The sequence below is a fragment of the Tympanuchus pallidicinctus genome, unplaced genomic scaffold (genome assembly GCF_026119805.1).
Source record: "Tympanuchus pallidicinctus isolate F22 unplaced genomic scaffold, pur_lepc_1.0 scaffold2, whole genome shotgun sequence".
In the NCBI taxonomy this organism is placed as follows: domain Eukaryota; kingdom Metazoa; phylum Chordata; class Aves; order Galliformes; family Phasianidae; genus Tympanuchus; species Tympanuchus pallidicinctus.
In genome coordinates this window covers 27,507,656-27,528,703 of record NW_026294721.1, presented here as the reverse complement: position 1 = coordinate 27,528,703, position 21,048 = coordinate 27,507,656, and the positions used below count along the sequence as shown (strand labels likewise).

Genomic DNA, 21,048 nt, shown 5'->3' with positions numbered 1-21,048 from the left:
CTCTTTGATACTATACTGACATTTTTGTCCAGGCACTGGTATCAATCACACTACAAAAACGCATCCAAGTAGGATCCATCTTAGGAGCCATTTTAGAATGTAAAAAGGTAATTAAACAAATGAGGATAGTTACTTTTTTTAAAATAAGACAAATAGTGCAGGCTTCACAGAACACTTTCTAATCCCACAACTCATTTCAAAGGTTAGTCAAGAAACAAAAAAATATTTTTATCTAATATATTATATAATGCTGTAAATGCATATTATTGACCTCTTACACTTACATCATAGAGAAAAAAAAAATATTCCAGGAGCATGAAGAAAAGTACAGCACTATCAATATTTACTTCTTTCCAGAAATGAAGTAAATCAATTATGTACATTTCACTATCATGGCTACTATATTACACTCTCTTCATATAAAGTACTTAAAATAATGTGTCCAAGTTTCCTTTTTTTTTTTTTTTTTCCTTCCCCCTTTCCACATAAAGTACCAGAATATCAAGTATGAAATACCTCATTGCCTACTGGTACAGATTCACCAAATTCAAGTAAAGGCTTGCCAGCTGTGTTACACTCATTCATGGCTGGATTTGAGGCTGCTGGTGGAGTCTGTCTATTTGCTGGACTGTTACCCAGGCCAGCAGACTGAAAGAAAAGGCAGAATGACAAAACAGCTTAACCTTCTAAAATTTACAATTCAGGCTCCTTCAGATAGCAGAATTATTTAGTAATTTTAGAATCCATTAAGTACTTACTTCAGAGGTTAGTCAGAAACAAACAAAATTTGATTTTAATCTAATGTATTATTGTAAAATGCTGTAGATACACGATGTTGACCATTTACTGCTCATTTCATATGAAATCATCTTTAAGGAGTATGAAAAAAGTACAGTACTGCAGTTCAGTTTGAATACAACAAAGTGTTGATCATGTTTATGAGACACTATTGTTTGACAGCAGCAGAACAGGCAAATGACTAATAAGAATAAAGATGCAGTGACTAGCAGATACTGCAGACAGACAAATTCCAAACTAAAAATAATATAGGAGGTTCTCCATTTTGGAGACTTTAACACTGCAATTTTTGAGGACAAAGAACAGAAATTAGAGTTTGATATAACAATCACTGAGCAAGAACGTCAATGGAACTAGATAGCCAGAGCTCTTTTCTAGCTTGGGAAATCCAAATTCTTAATGTAGAACACAATTAGTAACAAGTTTTTTAAAGCAAGATTTTTTTACTTGGGAAAAATGGTGTGAAAATAATGTTTCACTCTTCAACAGCCTAAGAAAGAAAGAAAGTCTACCTACTTGAAGATCAGGACAAGCTTTCTGTAACACTTCAATTTTTTCTTGAATTTCCATTAGTTTTCTTCTTTCTTCTTGTAGCTGCTTAAGTTCCTGCTGCTGCTGCTGAAGTTTAGCTTCATAAAACTTCTCTCTGCATGGATACGTTACCCACATATTACTTGGCAAGAAGTCATCTAAAGAAAGATTCTACGGTCCTCAGACAAAGACATACCTTGCTTTTTCATTCAGTCCTACATCTTTTTGCAACTTATTGGTACTAACTCGAACATTGTTTGGTTGTTGCTTTCTCTCTTCCATCTCACCCAAAAAGTCACCCATGTTAGATGCATTTGCAGTGAGTACTTGAGGTTCTGGGTCATCATCCTGAAAGGAAGACAAGAAGGCAATCAGACTATTTTCAAACTGATGAACTGAATATAAGATGTTCATTTTATCAAAGCAATTCTTTTTCCCCTAACTAAGTAGTCTGAACATCCTGCCGTTCAAACTAAAGAGGTCATTACCTTCATGTTACCCTGACTTACAGCTAATTTAAATTATCTTAACAAGATAATTCAAAGTTACAAAGCTCAAACTGGTGCAACTATTGATATAAACACAAAATAATATGTGCCTCTTTCTGGGAGCCTGAACCACTTGAATTGCACTTTACACCAGTGACTGAGAAGATAGAAATACATGAGCACATCAAGAAAAAATAGTGGAAGGAGAATAGAAGAAAACTGAGTTGAAGACTCTTAATTACTGTAATAATAATAATTACATATAGTATTATTAGCTTAAAATAAAACTGAAACTACTCTGAAAAGTGATTTTTTTCAAATATTTTAGATACAATTTTCTGCAAGGTTTCCTATTCCATTTTTTTGTTGTTACAGCTTTTTCCATTTCAAGTTCTCAATTAAATCTCCAAATTCTTGTAGCCACAGCATTCTTCTTTCAACACAATCTTTCTGAATATAGAACCTGCTGAAAAGATCATCACTGCCTAAGCACAACGTAGCCATCCAGATCTACAACACTGTTACTAAGCACAAAGGTTCAAACCTTTCAAATATGAAGACTGAACGTATGTTTCTGTGTTTTCTTTTTAAGATGCTGTATTCTGTTTAATTCTGACTTATAACACTATACAGATAAAAATCTTTGGTAGTGGTCATAAAAAACAATCCCAATCCAGATGCGGGGAATTTTGACAGCAATGTAGTCTCAAAATAGCTATACATCATCTATATTGCTACTATTATTAAAAAAAAAAACCATGTACTAAAATTGATTTTACAGCTCTTACAAAAAACCTTTACAGTCTGTCATACTTACATACACTCAGTATACAGACATGAAATTTAAATCTTTAAATCCAAGTTTTCCACAGAGATAAAAGACTCAAGAAAAGCTCTTTTTAACAAAAATAATGAATATAAAAAAGACATTCAAATTAAAAACACTGTCAAATATATAGCTGGCTCTCAAAATCCTTAACAAACAACAAGTTTCCCAAACATCTCAGTTCCAACATACTGCAACAATTCAAATAGATCTGAAGACTTTAATCAAATCCGATATAACACTGCAAAACCTAGGATTGCAAAACTAAAACAAACATCCATAATAAGTTTAAAACCATAGATCAAAATAATTTAAAGAATACTAGACTCCCTGTTTTTTTTGTTGTTGTTGTTGTTGTTCTTGTTCATAAAAGCCAGTGCCAAGATAAAGTGTTACAGTCATTCTTGTCTTAGATCAGCATCCCAAGAAAATTCCAGATTTGAACTCAGTGTCACCTTCAACTTCAGACAAATCAACTATTGTCTCCTTTTTCCCAGTCTATCCTATATTGTAGACTAGCAGAATTTTTCCCCACTAAAAGTTCCACATTACATGAAATAACGAGTTACATTTTCATGCACGGATTTATAGTCATAGAATACCTGCACCATAGCAGCAAGGTTTTGCAACTGTCGAAGTTTCTGCTTTGCAGCCATAAGCCTATTAATCTTCTGCTCAAACTCAGCATCTCCTGCAACATCACCCAGGCTGCTTCTGTGACTAGATATGGAATCTTCACTAGCTCTATCTTCTTCCACTTCATCGTCGTCACCTTGGGGTAGGTCAGTATCTTTGTCATCCTCCCTATTATGACAGTCTGGAGATGTGGAGAGGGAAGAGGGGAGTAAACAAAACAGTATCAATTACATTACTGAAATCCCTACTTTTATTTAATTACTACGCTTCAGAAAAATACCAGCCTACTTTTAAGACTTGAACACTTCGAACAAAGTTCTCCCAAATGTTGCATGGCTATCAGAATCACAGATGCACTGAGACCTAAATTATTAGATTTTAGAACATACCTAGAGTAGAAGATATTTTTAGAGTCCTTATATTAGCAGCAGATCGATTATTTATTTCACAGTCTGTATTAAGATGTCTTCCATCTCTGTTATTAGTTCCACACTGTACATTTGAGTTGCTATTTATTTCACTCCAACTACTGATTCCTTGAGGGTTTCTAGGGTGAAATGCATTACTCATGTTAGCTTCTCAAGAATTGGTCTTGATGGAATACTACTTCAGCCATTTTATTGACTCACTTTTATGAATGTCTTTATTTTCTTAATCCTTTGGAATTAAAAAAAGAAAAAATCTCCTAAAATTCACTTGCAAAATTAGTCCAGACATTGAGAATTCTCAATATCCATCTCTCAGACAGACATGTTTCCCCCCAAAAAATAGATAAATACATGAAAATCAGAAGCAGCTACAAATTATTTCCCTACTCAAACTGCAGCAGTATCAGTCTACAAGAGGATTTCAAGGTGTACGTTTTTATAAATAGCTTTGTATGATTCATCACCAGGTTAGTATTGATTTCTGCAGAGATGCACACAACTATCCTATTACTATAGCTCAAAATGACTCTATACACTGAAGGTTGCTTCTGCTTGAACTTCCTAGCTCTGGGACTGTTCATCTTCCAGAGGAATTTCACACACATTTCAGTACTTGAGCCTACAGATCAGCATTTGCAATAGAATAGGATTATTACTAACCTGTGTAAGTTACATAAAAATAACCCTTACAATAACTTTTCCAAAAATTTCATGTGAAAAATGGATTACTTCTTGTTCACTGAAATCTTGCATTGATTCAGGAAACCTATGACAACTTAGCTACAAAGACTGAGGATGACAAAATATATAATAACCTAATATTTGTAACAGGCTGTGGATCCCCATGTTCAGAATCACTTCCCGAGTCCTCTGTTTCTTCCTCTTCCTTAGTGTTTTCATTCACAGCATCTGTCATCATATCAGATGTTTGCTCATAGTAGTGAACTAGCTCACGTAACTCATTCAGTCTCTTACGAACCTCATTTAGCTTCCTGAGGGGAAAAAAAAGAAAACAGAACACAGGGCAGTATTAATTAAATCTATGGAAACTGAGAAAATAGATAGGCACATTTACAGTTCTTAACATTTACTGTAATTTTTCTACTGTAATAAACTTCTGCTTGAAGCTAAGGAGCATTTTACTGTCTCAGACCATTTACTAAGTAGCCTGTTAAGTAAATTAAAACACAAAACAGTTTCTTAATACAGAATTTACTACAACACACCTAAAACTCAATACTAAAAAACCACTAAAGCAAATAAATAAATATTTTTTTTACTGAAGCTTTTCTGTTGGATTTAGATTGTCATCCTCTTCACTCTCATTCTGAGAAGCCAGGGAATCAGGAGGATAGGGAGCAGATGCCAGACTATTTGATTCACCATTGATAACAGTTACTATGCCCACAGGAGCAGAAGCAGCTGAAGTTGTACTTCTTTGGTCAATACTTCTCTGAGGAGAACTTGAAGCTGGAAAAACTACAAAGAAGAAACATACCTCTTGAAAACAGCATTCAAAAAGAACCTACCTAACCAAATTACATTAAAAGGTAATTACAGAAAATATTAACAGCATTCAAAACAGCAGTTAGCACCTTCTTTTCTTCGAGGAACAACTTCTGCATTAAGTTTCACGACAGGCAATGCTAACCAAAATAGGCAGCTTCCATAAACAATACTTAAGTCAGTTCTTTTTAGCTTTATCAAACCTTAAGTGGAAATTTTCAAGCTGCCAATGTGCCCAAAGAGTTCTTTTAAGGACTAACTTATGGTTGAATTGCTTTTGATTAAATTTAATGTTTAAACATTTAAAATGATGAAGAGTTCTAGTAACTTTCTTTCCTCAACTGGAAAGCTCTTACAGCCACATGCTTCAGAACACAGCCTTGAAATATGCTTACTTTATCCAGCTATATAAAAATCATAACCAAATGCACTCAAACAGTGCACGTTAAGTACAGGTAAGAAGAATGGCTTTTAGAAATATAAGCACCAAACCAGTCTGCTCTTCTACAGGAGCAAGCTGAAAGGATTCGTTTCTTAATCAGACTACCCTATAATTGCCCTTCACCAATTTCCAGCCATAGAACAAAGCTTCACCAGGGCAAATGCAAGTCTAGAAACAGAAACATATAGCAAACAGTAGGCCCACATGGGAGACTTCAAGAATAGAAAAATCATCTGAGGACAGGCCAAAACACCCAGTCCATTCAGACAGCTGACTTCCTCTGGCATGACCTGACATTCAAGTACATTCCACTAGTGGATAAGAAAGTTCTTGGACAGTGGAAAAAAAAATAAAAATGAAACCCCACCATGCAGTAGCATTATTAACAACTGAAGCACACAGTACATAAATACAGAAGTAATGTGATAATATACAGATCATTCTCATTCTGATTTGTGCAGTGTACCATATGAAGTGTCACTGATAAGCCTTGAAAAAAAAACCAAACACTTAGTTATCACAACCTCACAAATCAACAGCAATAATATTACAATGTATAAGTGCTATCTATTTTGCTTGTCAAGCTCTCCAGCAAGTATGAAACATTTACTGCACTAAAAACCAGGTATGCAATACTGCCCGCCCCATCACAGCTTCATCACCTACCACAGGGATCATTCATTAGCCAACTGCAGGGCCACCTTAAAAACATACACCCTGTGTGTTTTAAACCTGCACTTTTGAAAATGGATAATTCTGTTTAAATAAACTTACAGGAGGAATTATTTAGATGTTGGTCACGAAGCGTATGCAGTTCTCCTAACAGTTTATCCATTTTTTGCTTTTTCCCCTGCAACATTCGCATCTTGTTGAAAAGCTGTGCCTTTTCATCTGACCGGTGTTCTGACACTGAAGAGTTTCGGCTTTGTGAAATCTCTCTGGTAAGTGAAAGACTTTCTGCTTGCCTTCTATTGTCTGGTACAGACTGAGTCTAAAAAGAATAACTTCATTTCATTCAAAGCACCACGGGTAAAAAGCAAAATAAATTTTAACGAACAAAAAGGCCTCTTATAGATTTGATAAGCTCAGCAGCAGAACAAAGAACTTCATCACTTAGCTAATAGATAACCCTCAGGAACACAGAGATGCTGAGCTTGCAGGTTTGGAGGAACTCCAATTACTCTACCAGCGGAGGAATAAAAATAAAAAGACAAATATTTAACTGTTCAAAAGAATAAGAAAAACAGACAATGGTGTAACTTCAGTGTGCAACACAAAGACTGACCTGAGAATCATGAAGTTGGTTATGAAAGCGCTGAATTAAGTCAATTAATTCTTCATTCAATTCTGATGTAAGGCTTACTCCAGAAACACTACCTGTTGTCTCTGTTACCACTGGGCATGAAGAAAAGAGCAGGAAAAATGTAAATACTTGTTCACAGAAACAAAATAAAGACCATTTGATGAAAACGCTTTGTTCTGTGAGCATACAGAACCTTATAGAAGGGTTTGCATTTTTTGTAAAATATAAACATCAATGCTTATATTTCTACAAATTCAGAACTTAAAATATAAAAAAAAGCAAAGCAAATGTTATAAGAACTAGTTTTCCAGCCTGCCCTCCAGTTAAGCTTTATGACAACTTTTATGAGGAAGAGGCACACAACTCTAGCAGCCTAACTACAAAGTTGCTCCATGTAAAGACATAATTTCTTAGGACCACACATAACTGATTACTTAATTCCCAAAGAAAATACAACAGCATTTGTGGAGCAGTGGAAGAAACGATGTTACATGCAGAACTCTAACACTTAAGTTGAAAGAACTAGACTGCAACAAACAGGTCTAAGACAACTCATATGTCAACAGCACACCAAGTCAAGTGCAATTCTTTGCTCTTCGAAGACAGAACTTTTGAGAAACTCTGCTGGCAACCTTTAGACATATCACAGAGAAGCCTCTGTCCAAAAGACAGGTTTTAAAAAGCTGGGAGTATATGAAGACCTATTAGAAGAACGCTTTTAAATTGAAGGTCATGTTATAATGGTGGTGCTCTATTGTCAAAAGCATCCCACAATTTTAGAGATCTATTTTCATATTTGCTTGTGTAATTGCTACAGTAACTTCCTCCTTTCCCTGAGTAACCCATTAATCTATCAGTGGCTATCAAATGGTCAAGAAGCCACCCATTAAAAAACAACAACAAACAAACCAGAGCAACACAACCAACCAAACAACAACAAGAGAGCAAATAAAAGCTTCAAACTACTAATTGCCTATGCCCAGAAGGTTGCAGCAAGGGAGACAACACCCTCTATATGCTCCAGTTTCCTACAAATGCCTTAATACATTTTAACAGAGACAAGAGGCAGACTCCTAACCTGACACGGTAGTCCAATTCTTAGGGGAAAAAAAAATTAGGATTTTACAAGTAAACAACAGAAATCAGCTGTGTCATTTTTAACTGACTTGTCATTTTACAATATTATTAAAAAAAAAAAATACATTAAATTATAGCCTTGCAGTAAGACTTCAAAGAAGAGAATTACTAAAGAATTTTTAATATGTATTCTACAATTCCAGCATTAATCATTCAATCAGCAAGTTAAAATAACTATTAGAGATGCTTTCATACCAGACTCATCCACAACAGCAACCGCTTGCTCTGCTTTATGCTGCAAAGCAAGAAGAGCTGCCTGTCTTCCTTGAAGAGCCTTCAATTGTTCCTGCTGTTGTAGCATCCTTTTCAATAAATCGTGCTGCTTCTTCAAGTTCTCCAACTCCTCTTTAGCTTCCTGTTGAGGATCTCTGGCCTGCAAGATACAGAAGAACATTACCATAACCAGGATAATTTATCTGGAAAACACTGCTCTTAGAGGTATCAAAACAAGCAAGAATGTAACTGAATCAAAGCCAGGCAAGAGTTAAAGGTGAAACTGTTTCACTTTTCAGTCCTCTTCATCAAGGAGTTTTGGACATAAAGTAAGAAAAAAACCTGTATCATCAAGATACGCTTACCACTCTCAGGATTACGTTTTCTTCAGAAACAGTCAGCCATTTAATTCACCCCAAAGACTAATCTAAGCACCCCTCTGCCCTTCGAAGCATCAATTCAGAGCAACGCATTAATATAAGAATGCTAAAGCTAAGCATCATAAGGCACAGCATCATGGTGTTTCAAATGATACAAGACTCCGACTATTTACTAGCTTAAAATGTATTTTAAGTAGAAAGTTTTACATAGTTATTCTGTTTGAACGTATAACAGGTATTCACTTTTGTACTCAGTATTTTTGGCATAGGCAATAAATCACTTCAGACTTAGGTAAATCAATTTCAAAACAAGAACTCCCTCTATAACATATTTCCAAGCACGTGGAAACAAATCTGAAGGAATGGAAGCGTGCTGTATGGTTAAAATACATTAAAGTTACTTTCCGGGGCCCACCTTCATTAATAGCTGGAAATTTGTCTCAAAACCTTTTCAAGAATTAAGTGTTTTAAGGAGACATCCACTGGTAAAGGTCCTGCTTCTGTTTAAGTTGATTTATCATATTACAGAGAAAAACACTGAAAAGATTGCCTCCTTTTGTTAAGAGTTAACATAAACACAATATTAAAAGAATCAACATCTTTTCATGCAATGCTGATTTCCTGAAATAAAAAAATTCTCCCAGTGTGAAACAAATCCAGCACTGAAAGTCAGGATAGAAGCATGTGTCTTAAATATTTCTGGGCAAAAAAAGAACACTCAGCTTCCCAGAAGATAAAGGACAATACATCCAGAATTCAACACTTCTCAAAGAAGTGTCAATACAACTGGAGCTGAACATTCTGTCTAAATTCTTATCTTACATATACATAGCAGAGAAAAGGGAAAATAGAGTACAGAAAAATGAAATCAACACAGGAAGAAGGGGAAGAAAGGGAAAAGCGGTATGTGCCTCCAACTTTCACTCAATTGCTAACTCAAACACCAGATTTACCTGTGTTCATTAATAAACAAAAAACATTTTTCAAGCCTAATATTTCTACATTTTGTTTGATTAATATTTGATTTACATGTTTTGCTGTTCTGTTTCTGGGAAATCAGGAAGAGCCATCTAACATCACATAAAATCAGAACACCTTCCCAACAGCTGATATAGTTACATGTTCTAGGTATTATTTTCTCTGTCAATATTAAGACTCCAGAAGAGAAAGCTGCCAAATACCTCTAAAGAAAACAGATCCAGCTAAAGAAACTCAGTGGCAAGGAGAATGAATACAGGTAAGCAAGTCAAATAGAAACATTTACTGTAACAAATACATTTGGAGCAAGTTAACAAGGACAAAAATGAAAGAAAAATTGGCATGTTTAAATCCTGATTTAGAGACTAAAACACTGTTTTTGAAGCGCAACTTTGAAGGCAATCCATGTTTTTGGCTCTAAATCCTACAAGGCCAGAGCAACTCAGGCACTTCTCCCTTTCGGGTTTGCTGTAACATCAGCATCTGTAACCTGCTCTCGCGAAGCTGAATGCCCCTAGTTTGTCCTCAATGCAGGGACAGGTGCTCATACTAGAAGATTCCCCCTTTATTAAATAGTTAAGCATATTACATTTTGAACACGTGCTCTGGCTTAACATGCATTTTTAAACTGCAAACATATCCACTTCTATCTTGTCACATATTGAAAACTACTATCAAATAAAACCTACTAAACAGCATAGTTCCACTCTTTCTTACAGTTTTAGCAATGAAGCTCCAGATGGAAATCAACCTTATAGAGCAGGAGCATTCATTCTGCATAAAAAGAGAAATTAACTACAAAATGAAGTATCAAATAGAAAACAAACTCCTTTTTTGAGGTGAAGAAAAATGCAAGTTTTCATGCATCTATCTTAAAATTTGTACCGGTCCTTTTCTACTTTTTTTTCCCCAAGATTTTATGAAGTTAAATGCATACACTCCATACATATAATTGCACTTCTCTTACAGTGACAGAGTTCTTCCAGAACTAAACATAACTACAAAGACTCCTTAAGATTGTAACTGCTGCTTTTGTACCAAGCACTTCACTTACCATTTGCAGAGCACTCTGAGTACTAACTAGCTACAACAGTACCAACTACTAATTCTCCTCAGAAAAGTATTGAAAGATGCAATACAGAAGTTGCTGTTAAAATGCTTTCTTAACTAGAACAAAAACTGCTTGCAATGTAAAGACTCTACAGATAGGAAAGGAGATGGTCTGTGTACTTCAGAACTAATTCAGAATATATTTTCTAAAAGGTATCCACCCCTCCAACTAAAGGAAAGAAACTTCTGAGCTAAGCCAATACCTCTACCATATCACTAAAAGGACACTTAACCAATGGCCCACTAATAGTTCATTTATAACCCTCTCATCTTACCCAACAACAGCAAGATTCCTTATCAACAGAAAAACTTAAAGAGATGAAAAGATGCATAGAAAATTATCCACTCCTACACTAATGTCATGCATGCATCCTTCCACCAAAATACATATTTAACCTTCTAATCTACTTTTAGGAAAGGTTAAAGATTATCTTTAAAAATTCATCAAGAAATACTACGTTGTTTTGACAGAATCATTGTTCCCATGTATACTGAAAAAATCCTGCACACAGGGATACCTCCTGAACAGAAGGCTAAGGGATTTATTAACTTGAACTGCATATCATGTCACCACCACAGCAACCAAAAGAAAAAAAAACATAAAACAGCAAACACTCATAAGACTTAATTTCTGGCATTTTAATTACTAAATTACTAAAAGGCAGCTTACCATGGTATATGATGCCTCAGCTTGCACATCAGTGTTTAGCGATGTGCTCTCACCTATAGAACCAGATCCCACAGCTGAATCTATAGTCCAAACACCATCATCCTCATTTTCTCTAGCCTGAAATATTTCAGTGGCATAAACAAAAAGCTATATAAATGGAGCAGTACAAGTGAATTATGGAAGGTACTACATCTTATAAACCAACACCCCTAGTAGCACCATCGAAACAGCAACAGTCAACTTCTTTAAAAAAAAAAATAAACTGAAGGTTACAGAGCAGAAACAGATAGATTATGTTCTCAAACTTACAAGCATCTTTTGCAAAAATTTCAGATAGGATTTCTCCTGCTCTTTAAGGTGATCTATAAGGTGTGATAAACGCTCAACATTGGCCGATCTTTCATTTTTCTCTACAAGATCATCCCGCATGTAGCTGGCCTTAGCAATATAGTCGCGAATTTGAACTAGTCTGCTGACAATCTGTAAAGACACTGTAATTACTGAATGCATTCAGCAATAGCTGTAAGGTATTTAATGCACAAAACAAGGTGAAAGCAACAGCCAAGTAGCAATAATAAAGTGACACACTGTACTTTCAATCATACAAGCACATTTATGTAAGTGGTTAAAAGATAAAAGCCTTTAAGAACAGATAAAAGCATGCATGAAATTGTAAGGCTGAAGCACAGGGCTTCTTGTTGACATCAGCTTAAACAGAACCAAGCTGATAGTACTAACATACTTAAAATACTTAAAATACTTAACTATGAGACTATTTCTTAGAACTCTATAACAGACAATCAAATACAACTTCTTTTACTTCCTTCTAATAATTAGATTTCTAAAGGACAATACATTGCTTTTGGTTCAATCTTTTTCTCAGTCTGCTTCTTAGAACTGTGGGAAGAATATTTCTAATACAAAATTAACTACAACACTCACACTAAAAATTTACAAAAACACTGAAAAATAATAGTATAACTGACACCATTTGAAGAGCCCATATTCCACAGACATTACAGGCTATACAAGTACCTGGCTACTATCCATAGCTGGTTCTCCTCTTCCATCTTCTTGAACAGACAGCTGACCATTTTGAAAGAAATCTTTGTTTAGAGCAGCTCCAAACAGGTCTTTGCATTGCAATGGCTCCCCACTTTCCTTTTTTTGGGAACCTGACACAGGATCTTTGCTTTTGTTAGTGTTTATCTGCAGTGACAAGAAGTTGAACGGTTTTTTGCTTTCATTAAGTTGACGTTTGTTGTTAGCAGCAGTCGCCCTGCCTTGAGAATCACTTCCAATGCTTCTCTATGAACAAAGAGAACATAGAATAATTGTGTTTATTTGTGATCTTATAGTTCCCTCATAAAGTACTGACTTGACAACAGCTAAACAGTGCCAGTAATCTTTGTCATACAGTTTTCAGAGAGCAACCCACACTCTTGGAACATCTGAAAAGCAGAAGAGCTCTGTAACTCCACAGAGAGCTTAGCTCCTCATCCTTGCTCTGGCCTCTACCTTTGTTTTAGTGAAAAGCACCCTACTTCTTCAAGTAAATTTGAAAGAACACATACATATTATTTTTTAAGTAGCATAATAGCTTGTAGGATATGCTATCTCAAACTTTTCTTTAGAAACTTCTGAATAGCTACTTGATCCCGTAACATACATTTCTGGAGGAAGCTCTCCCAGGCCTTATATTCTAATGAATCACACTTCAAACATAATCATTACAACTCTAACAAGTTAATAACAAGCTTTGGCAAAGATTAACAAATTTCTATTCTGGAATTGTTAGTAATGAAACAATAAATTTGTGCTAACAAATTAACCTCCCCAACTTATTGCATTGGACAAGAGAGGGCCAAACATGTCAATATTCCTAACAAAGCAGTTAGGGCTAAAAAATTTGTGTCATACATTTCTCCACATTACAGGGGCAACTTCTACAGCTGCTCCTCCTCTGCTTAAGCTGCAGTGATAGTAGTGTTCAGAGTCATAAACTATGCCACTTCAGAGCAAACTTTCAGAATAAAATAACAGACTTTTAAGTGACAGACAAGTATGATGAATAAAAAAATACTAGTTTGAGGACACAAAATTTGTTGATGATTGAGAGGAACAAAGTAAAGAGAGCTGGGAGAGCCTAAGGCCCAGAAAAGCCAAGTTTCCGAACTTTCCTCAAGTTAAGAAACTAGAATTACTATTTGGCTCCCACAGTGCATTTAAGCTATGCACTATGAAAGCCTACTTTATTTGTCTGACAAATTATTAAGAGATGAATGAACAACTTCTGTAGTCACATATACACATATATGTATAGTGAAAGCTAGTGTTCACACAAACCTGATCCAGATCACTGAAGTTTATTCTTTGTTTAAGTCTTTCTAATTCAGCCTGCTCTGGAACAGACATCTGGGTCACATATCGAGCATGAGGAAAAGTGTGAGGAGTTCTGGTCTTTCGTCGTCCCATTCCAGGTGAAGATTCTGGAGATATATCATTAGTAAGCCTTGTTTCAGCTTCTCCACCAAGCTTTTTCTTGTTTTTTTCTGATGATCTGTTTGCTTTTTTCTGTTGACTTCCCCAGTCCTTAAGACAAAGGAAAGGAAAAGAAGAAAACTCACATTTACTATCCACGTAGACAAAAAAGTAAACTTTTAAATTTAGTGAAACAGAGTTTACTTCTATTTTAAAGTTAAAAATCATAAATAAAAAATAATTTTCTTTGCCACTTATGTGAAACTTGTCGAGCAATTTCTAACCCATACAAGCTCATAATAATTTGTGTAAAATAAAGCCAAAATTCTTCTTCAGCAAATACTCTTAGGCAGTTTAGAACTTTTAGGAATAAGAGTTCTCAGTTTTAACAATACCTAGCATGCTTGTATGTCTAGTTACTTTATTTTATTCAGAACACCTCCCATAAATACATTTATGGAATGTACAATCTCTGCATTATACCTAACAGCTGCATACATACACCTCAATTACTTTTCTTGATTTCATAGATACTTAACTGAAAAGCTGTACTGGCAGTGTTCAGTTTGGCACTGTTGCCTGCCATAACAGAATCTACTTGTTTCTTTCAATGTACCACATAAAACAACAACTGAGGGCTAAGGTGAATCATACCGTGTTGTTCAGCCGGTCATCAAGGCTCTCATTACTCCAGCTAGGCAAGTCTTGATCATTCATGCCTTCTTCAAATGGGCCGCCTCCTGTTGCCATGACAAGCACCCAAAAAAGAATCTAAAAGGAACAGCTGAAAGAAATAAGCCGCATTAAAATCAGTTTATGCAGAGTTTTTTTGCACAGACATTTCTGATATGACAATTACATATTCTAACAACTAAACCTACTAATAAAAACGTAGTACACATAATGTTGTTAAAAGTAGCTGGGAGGCTGCTGCAGATGTTTTTTGTTCCTTTTTCACAGACTTCATAATCTCCAGCTTTTCTTTATAACTCACTGCTCTTAGGAAGTAAATGTGTTTTTTTCTGATGATCTTAATATCCCTCACTTCAAAAGTACCCTGTAGAAGTCCTTGCAAAGATTACTTTGAGATTTATCAAGCCTGCAATTCTAGGTCCAGTGACATCTATTTAATACCAGGCCTCCAAAATTGCTCACTTTTGTTGAACTTCGACATTTTTTTTCAATTTTAAGATGCTAACAGCAAAATACTGAAGGCAATATTTGCTGATAAAACACACAAGAAGCAGACATCAATAAAAGCATTCCTACTTTCCCTACTAAAAGTTATTTAAGGAGGGAGTGCCACACTCCTTACACACCAGTTTCTAGCAAAAACAAAATAGTTTTCCTACAACTTTGATTTTCTCTTTAACAGTGTATTTCTGTGCAGCAAAAGGAATGGAATCTGTTATTTTTCAATTTTTCACATTTATTTCCAGTTTTGACGCAAATAGTGAAGTTGTTTAAGCTGAAAGACCAAAAACAAAGTATTCCTTTGTAGTGAAGAAATTAGCTTAGGCTGCTCAATAGCTGTACCCACCACCAGGAGGCAATAAGAACTGTGAACTTTAACTGCTGCTAACACAGCTCTACTGTGCTACAAACTGGTTCTTTATAACATCTGTGTAACAGAAAGTTCTGTTACAGACACAGAAGAAAAACAGTCTTGCAGAAAATTACTTTCTCAAAGTAAGCTTAACTACGAAGTTGGAACATAATTCTAGCTTTGCCTTTAACTGGAAAATGAAGAAAAACTTTATTTCTTTGCATTTTACTGCATCTTACCTAGTATCTGCATAATCAAACCCAGGAAAAAAAGAAATAATGAAGCTTAAAGGCATGCATCTTGTTTAACTCTTACAGCATCTCACCACAATCCCACAGTACAGTCCTTCAAGTAGGTTCAGTTGTACAAAGCAGTATTTTTATGCAACCACAACCAAACACCGGATCACGAAGGAAATGGGATCTACAAGGTACAGCCATTCTACCATAACATCTGCAACTGGCAGTGGATCAAACTCAGCCATGCTAACAGACACCAATTAGCTTCTACACTCACTATCAGAATCACAGTGCACATATAATTAAGTCTGCTACTTTGGAAACACAGATCTGCTCCTTACTGTCCTTGCACATTCATTCAGAACCCTTTTTTGCTTGCACTTGCTAACTTCTGTGATGAAACAATTAGAGAGTTCCACCTACAAACTAGCCAACAAACTGGCCAACAAACAAAATCTGAAAAGGAGAAAAAAAACCCTATGAATTTTGAATCAAAACGGCTCCCCCATCTGGCTAATCAAACAGCTGCATATGCTCTGGCTGTTGGCTCAAGGAAAGCAGATAGAAGCCATGCCATCAGTAGGAGCAAAACATAAGGTAAACCTATAAAACCACACATCCTATGCAATTTTCACTCAAGGGAACTGCCAAATTAATTTAGAAAATAAAAACATGATGTTCTTTCACATTTTTCATGTAAAAATGCAAACATCTTACGAGAAGTTAACAGGGAAACTCTTCCACCAACACAAGGTGTACAAGACAACCATTCAAAATAAACCCATAGTTATCAATAAGGCTTATTTTAGAAAACAGCTATGCCTTTTTAAGAACTTTTTAATTACAGAAAAGCCATTCAGCTGCACAGATGTGCAAGACCCAACATTTTAACAGGCACTCTGTGATGACCTCCACCACTAAGCATAACGAGTTCATCATGACGAGATTAGAGACCATCTGGGGTTACATTCAAATTCAGTAAGCCACTTCGTCATAATACTGTTATATAATTCTCCTAAAACTGCAGTAAAATAATTTTCTCCTAGTTTCCACTGAAAAAAAAAAACCAACAAACTCAAAAAAAAAAAAAAAAAAAAAAAAAAAAAAAAAAAAAAGAAGTGAAAATATTAAGCTTGTAATTTAATACAAAAAATACTCATATTTATGTAATCTAAAATTTTCCACAAAAAACTATCTTCAACTATCTTCGCTCCAGGTATCAGCCTGGAGAAGATAAGGCTGTGGGGAGACCTCATAATAGCCTTCCAATATTTAAAGGGAGATTATAAACAGGAGGGAAATCAACTTTCTACACAGGTATAGTGACAGAACAACTGGAAATGGTTTTAAACTAAGGAGGGGAGATTTAGATTCTATGTCAGGCAGAAGTTTTTCAGTGAGAGGGCGGTGAGGTGCTGGAACAGGCAGACTGCCCAGAGAGGCTGTGGATGCCCCGTCCCTGGAGGTATTCAAGGTCAGTTTGGATGGGGCCCTAGGCAATCTGATCTAGCAGATGGCAGCCCTGCCTGCGGGAGGGGGTTGGAACTTGATGATCCTTGAGGTCCCTTCCAACCCAAGCCATTCTATGATTAATTCTGGAAGTAACACTCTGAGTAGTTTTCTCAGCATATAAAGGTAAGGTGCATGCCAATGTACCCCACTATATACAGCTCAAAAATCACAGTAACCTTACTGCTTCCAGCAAGTGGACTGTAAGAAAAATGTTTTAACTGCACTGTGCTCTTCTCAGACAAGAAGACTCTAAACATTGTTACTATCGTCTGGGATATTCCCAAACAAGTTATATACAAGGAAACTTACATTCACACAGCTATGCTGATTTTTTCTCAATGAAGTAACGAATCAAAGAGGCTCAGCTGGCTTTCTTCTGGGAGATGAAGCTCTCACCTAAACAGTGTTGTTTTACATCCCCAACATATTTCACTAATTTGTGTATTGCCTTACTTTTCAGTATACCAGTTATTTCCAGATGAAATCCTCCTATAAACACTTTGGAGTCCTTCCATTGTTCTATTTCTGAAAGCAGCAATGCAGTAACAGTCTCAGCTCCTTGGACAATGGGGAATCCATAAGAGAGCTCTATTTCTGCATGTACATACCTCGCAATATTTACCAGGGAGATGAAAACCCTTTCAAGCATGTTTACTACAGCAATGAGAAAATAGCATACGAGATTAAAGTCACAACATTTACACATCAAACCATCTACACAATTATAGTCACACACATTTTGCAATTTACAGCAACGTGCAAATTGCCAGAAGCATCATAAGAAGACATGTTAATATAATGAAAATACAGAAGACACGCAAGATTTTTTTTCTGCAGTGGATTCGCTGTTGGCACTCTTTTCTACTACAGCATTCATCTCAGATGCAAGAGATGTGAGCAATACTCCCCTTTGTGCTCAGAAGCTTGAAAAGGCTAAATAAAAAACCCAGTCATAAAAAGCCATCATATAAAGATGGAAGATGATATCAAGTACATCTTAAACTCAGCTTTTTAGATACACACTCCACTCTGAGCACTGCAATTTAGCATTAAGTCATCGAACACACCTACACAGTACTGCCAACCGTGTAATACCGACACGCAGATGGCAGAGAAAGCTCTCTCCCGCACAGCACAGCCCACACGGAAGCAAGGAGAGCCACAAATCTAATCACCTGGACCAAGGAAGGACTACCCGCTGCAGCAGCGCGCGCTCAGGGCCCGGTGGGTCCCGCCGTCACGGGCAGCGCAGAGCAACGCTGCTGCTCGACGGCCTTCGTGAGGCGCGCCGAAGGCCTCCCGCTCCCTCAGCGCCGGAGCCCGCGGCAGCGAGGAAGGCGGGCTCTGCTCCGAGCCTCCGAGCCTCGGGCAAAGCCGCGGCCGTTGCCGACGCCCCGCCGGCGTCTCCCAGGAGAGAGGGCAACGCGCCTCTCCCCAGAGCGGACAGGCGTGCCCGACCTACCGCCCCGCGGGGTCTCCGGGCCCGCTGTCTCCTCCCGGCCTTCGCCACCGCCCCGAGCAGCGAGGCGAAGCCCCCCTCCTCGCCAGCCGACTCCTTCCCGCACGACCCCGCGCCGGGCGGCCGCCCGAAGGCCTCCAAGAGGATCAGCTCACCCCGCGGAGAAGAGGAGGGCACCCGGGCCCGGTTTCTCCTCCACCGCCGTTCACCACTCCCGGGCTGCCGAGTCGAAGACTTCACCTTCCAGCCGCAAAGAAGAGCGGAGGCCGAGGGACTCACAGCGCTACCTCAAAGGCCACCGCCGCCATCTTGTTCGCCGCACCGCCAGGGGAACGGGAGGCGGCCCCCGCGGACGGATACACACGGTTACCTAGTAACGCGGCTCGCTCATGCCCCTCCGCGCTGCGCAAGCGCCATCTGCGCTGCACGGCGTGACGGCTGAGTGGCGTGGCTGGCTCTTCCCGCGCTTCTACGAGTCTCAGGCCCGCAGCGCTATCGGCTGAGGACTGCTCTAGCACACGGCGGCGGGAACTCCAAATCCCAGCATGCAATGCACCCTCCCGGGGCGCTCTTGCGCCTGCGCTACTGGGGCGCAATGCCTCCTGGGAGCTGTAGTTTTTTAGTCAGAACAGCTCTCAGGACCGTGACTGAATTGGCTCGTATCCAGCGCTGGCCGCCCGGGAGTTGCCCGCTGACGTATCTTCGGGTACTTTTTGCTTCTAAAATACGAAAACGGTGGTGTACTCTGTGAGTGACTTTACCAGACTAGTAAAATAATAACATCAAAACCACAGGCCGTGAAAAACGTCCAGGGTCCTTTTTCTTTGAGGCAATATCGACTTACAGAGCGTGTTTCTGTCTGCATTTGTTTGGTCACCCATAAGAATTCATAGCTAAAAAAATACAGCGGTGGAAAGGTGGGAATCCTTTAAATCCATCCCTCCTCTTTCTGTGCTTTTCCTGCATTGTTATTGTAGTTGCTCAGCTACTTGCTTTAATGCTTGTAGTTTTCAGGTCTGGGTTCTTAACAGCGTTCTTTGGGGGATGGGGGAACATAGGGGAAAAAGGAAAAGGAATAATGAGTTTACAAAGTATCGCCTGGGCTAAAGGCATTCTACTGATACTGCCTGGAAGTATAGTTAAATCCCCACGCATTATCATCTGCATGAACGTGTTTTGATCCAAGGGGGAAAATAGTAAATGACACATTAGTCTACAACTTAGCTATAACTTAGTAAAGGAACAAATTTCGTGAAATAAAGATTTTTCTATAAATATAAATAAATAAATTTCTCTCCAGCAGTTGCCTGGGAGTTGAAGAAACAGTTCTGGACCACACGTAGTACGTGAAAGGTGAGTCATCACAGCATTTTGCTCCAATTTCTACCACTGGCTACATGACTGTACATCTGTAAGTGAAATCACTTCAAAAAGAATCTGCAACAGAGAAACTCTACATGTAATGAATAGATGTTATTCAACTATATTATACTTCACCAATGTCCTTTTATCCTGGCCTGGGGTACCATGCCTGGATGCTCAGCACAGTACTGACAAGGCTGCTGTTGGCTTTGTATTGTCATGGTGGCACACCTTCCACTGACCAGCAGGGGGAAGCAGAATTTAAGAGAAAAAAAAATGCCATAGTAGAATGACTACCATTGTATTTTTTTCTGCGGTTACTCTTAAAATACACTCAGATAAAAAATTGCAAGATAAGGAAAAACAGAAACAAAAAAAAACCCAATAAATTAAATAGATACTAGAATTTACTGTGACCTAAATGTTATAGCTGTGTGTTTTCCCTTCCTTACAATTACACATAATATATCGATAGTGTGTCTCTTCTAAGCCCTTACAGGATCACTGTATTGATTTCCACCTGCCATTAGAATTATTTTTCTCTTCTTTTTACTTTTTTATCTCTCTTCTGGAATTGGCTGTGAGTTTTTTCTTATTTAAATAAGTAAATAAATCCAAACAAATTAAACATTACCAGGTCCTCAACACCTTTTTTTTGTTGCAGGTGGGGGACTAAAAATGGTATAATAAGCACTCAGGAAACTTAGATTGCACTACAAGGAGCATTATTTTAAGTTGTTCTTTGTTAGTCCTAAAATAACATCTCAGAATTTGGACAGAACTGTGAACAAATACAATATGGCTTATAGAACATTTTGTTAATTAAAAACAAACAAAAAAAACCTTCTTTCTTGGGAAGTCCCATTTCTATGCTAATAAGCCTATAGAATGACACTAATACCTCCTGCAAAGATTTCTGTTATAAGTCCTTCCATCAGCAGACGTGCTAATGAATACACGCTCACAGAAACTGAATAAATTATGTTTTGAGGTAACTTTCAAT

The 21,048-nt window shown here is 37.5% G+C and overlaps 1 protein-coding gene across 11 annotated transcripts in view; it reads right to left on the bottom strand.

Annotated features, from left to right (window-relative positions):
• PCM1 (pericentriolar material 1) overlaps positions 1-18,954 on the bottom strand; it is a 38,894-nt gene extending 19,940 nt beyond the window's left edge. For 7 of the 11 annotated variants that reach the window (XM_052682041.1, XM_052682039.1, XM_052682044.1 and 4 more), the window contains exons 1-16: positions 18,839-18,954; positions 14,582-14,711; positions 13,793-14,038; positions 12,482-12,754; positions 11,756-11,926; positions 11,447-11,563; positions 8,291-8,468; positions 6,941-7,050; positions 6,430-6,646; positions 4,988-5,186; positions 4,523-4,699; positions 3,669-3,826; positions 3,246-3,460; positions 1,526-1,677; positions 1,315-1,444; positions 517-648 (exon numbers count right to left, since the gene is read on the bottom strand). In XM_052682041.1, the coding sequence (XP_052538001.1) occupies positions 517-648; positions 1,315-1,444; positions 1,526-1,677; positions 3,246-3,460; positions 3,669-3,826; positions 4,523-4,699; positions 4,988-5,186; positions 6,430-6,646; positions 6,941-7,050; positions 8,291-8,468; positions 11,447-11,563; positions 11,756-11,926; positions 12,482-12,754; positions 13,793-14,038; positions 14,582-14,677 (2,571 nt within the window). In that variant the 5' untranslated portion in view covers positions 14,678-14,711; positions 18,839-18,954. The remainder of the gene's footprint in view (positions 1-516; positions 649-1,314; positions 1,445-1,525; positions 1,678-3,245; positions 3,461-3,668; positions 3,827-4,522; positions 4,700-4,987; positions 5,187-6,429; positions 6,647-6,940; positions 7,051-8,290; positions 8,469-11,446; positions 11,564-11,755; positions 11,927-12,481; positions 12,755-13,792; positions 14,039-14,581; positions 14,712-18,838) is intronic. The other 4 variants (XM_052682045.1, XM_052682050.1, XM_052682048.1 and 1 more) reach the window with 2 other exon arrangements.
• Between the last annotated feature and the right edge of the window lie 2,094 nt (positions 18,955-21,048).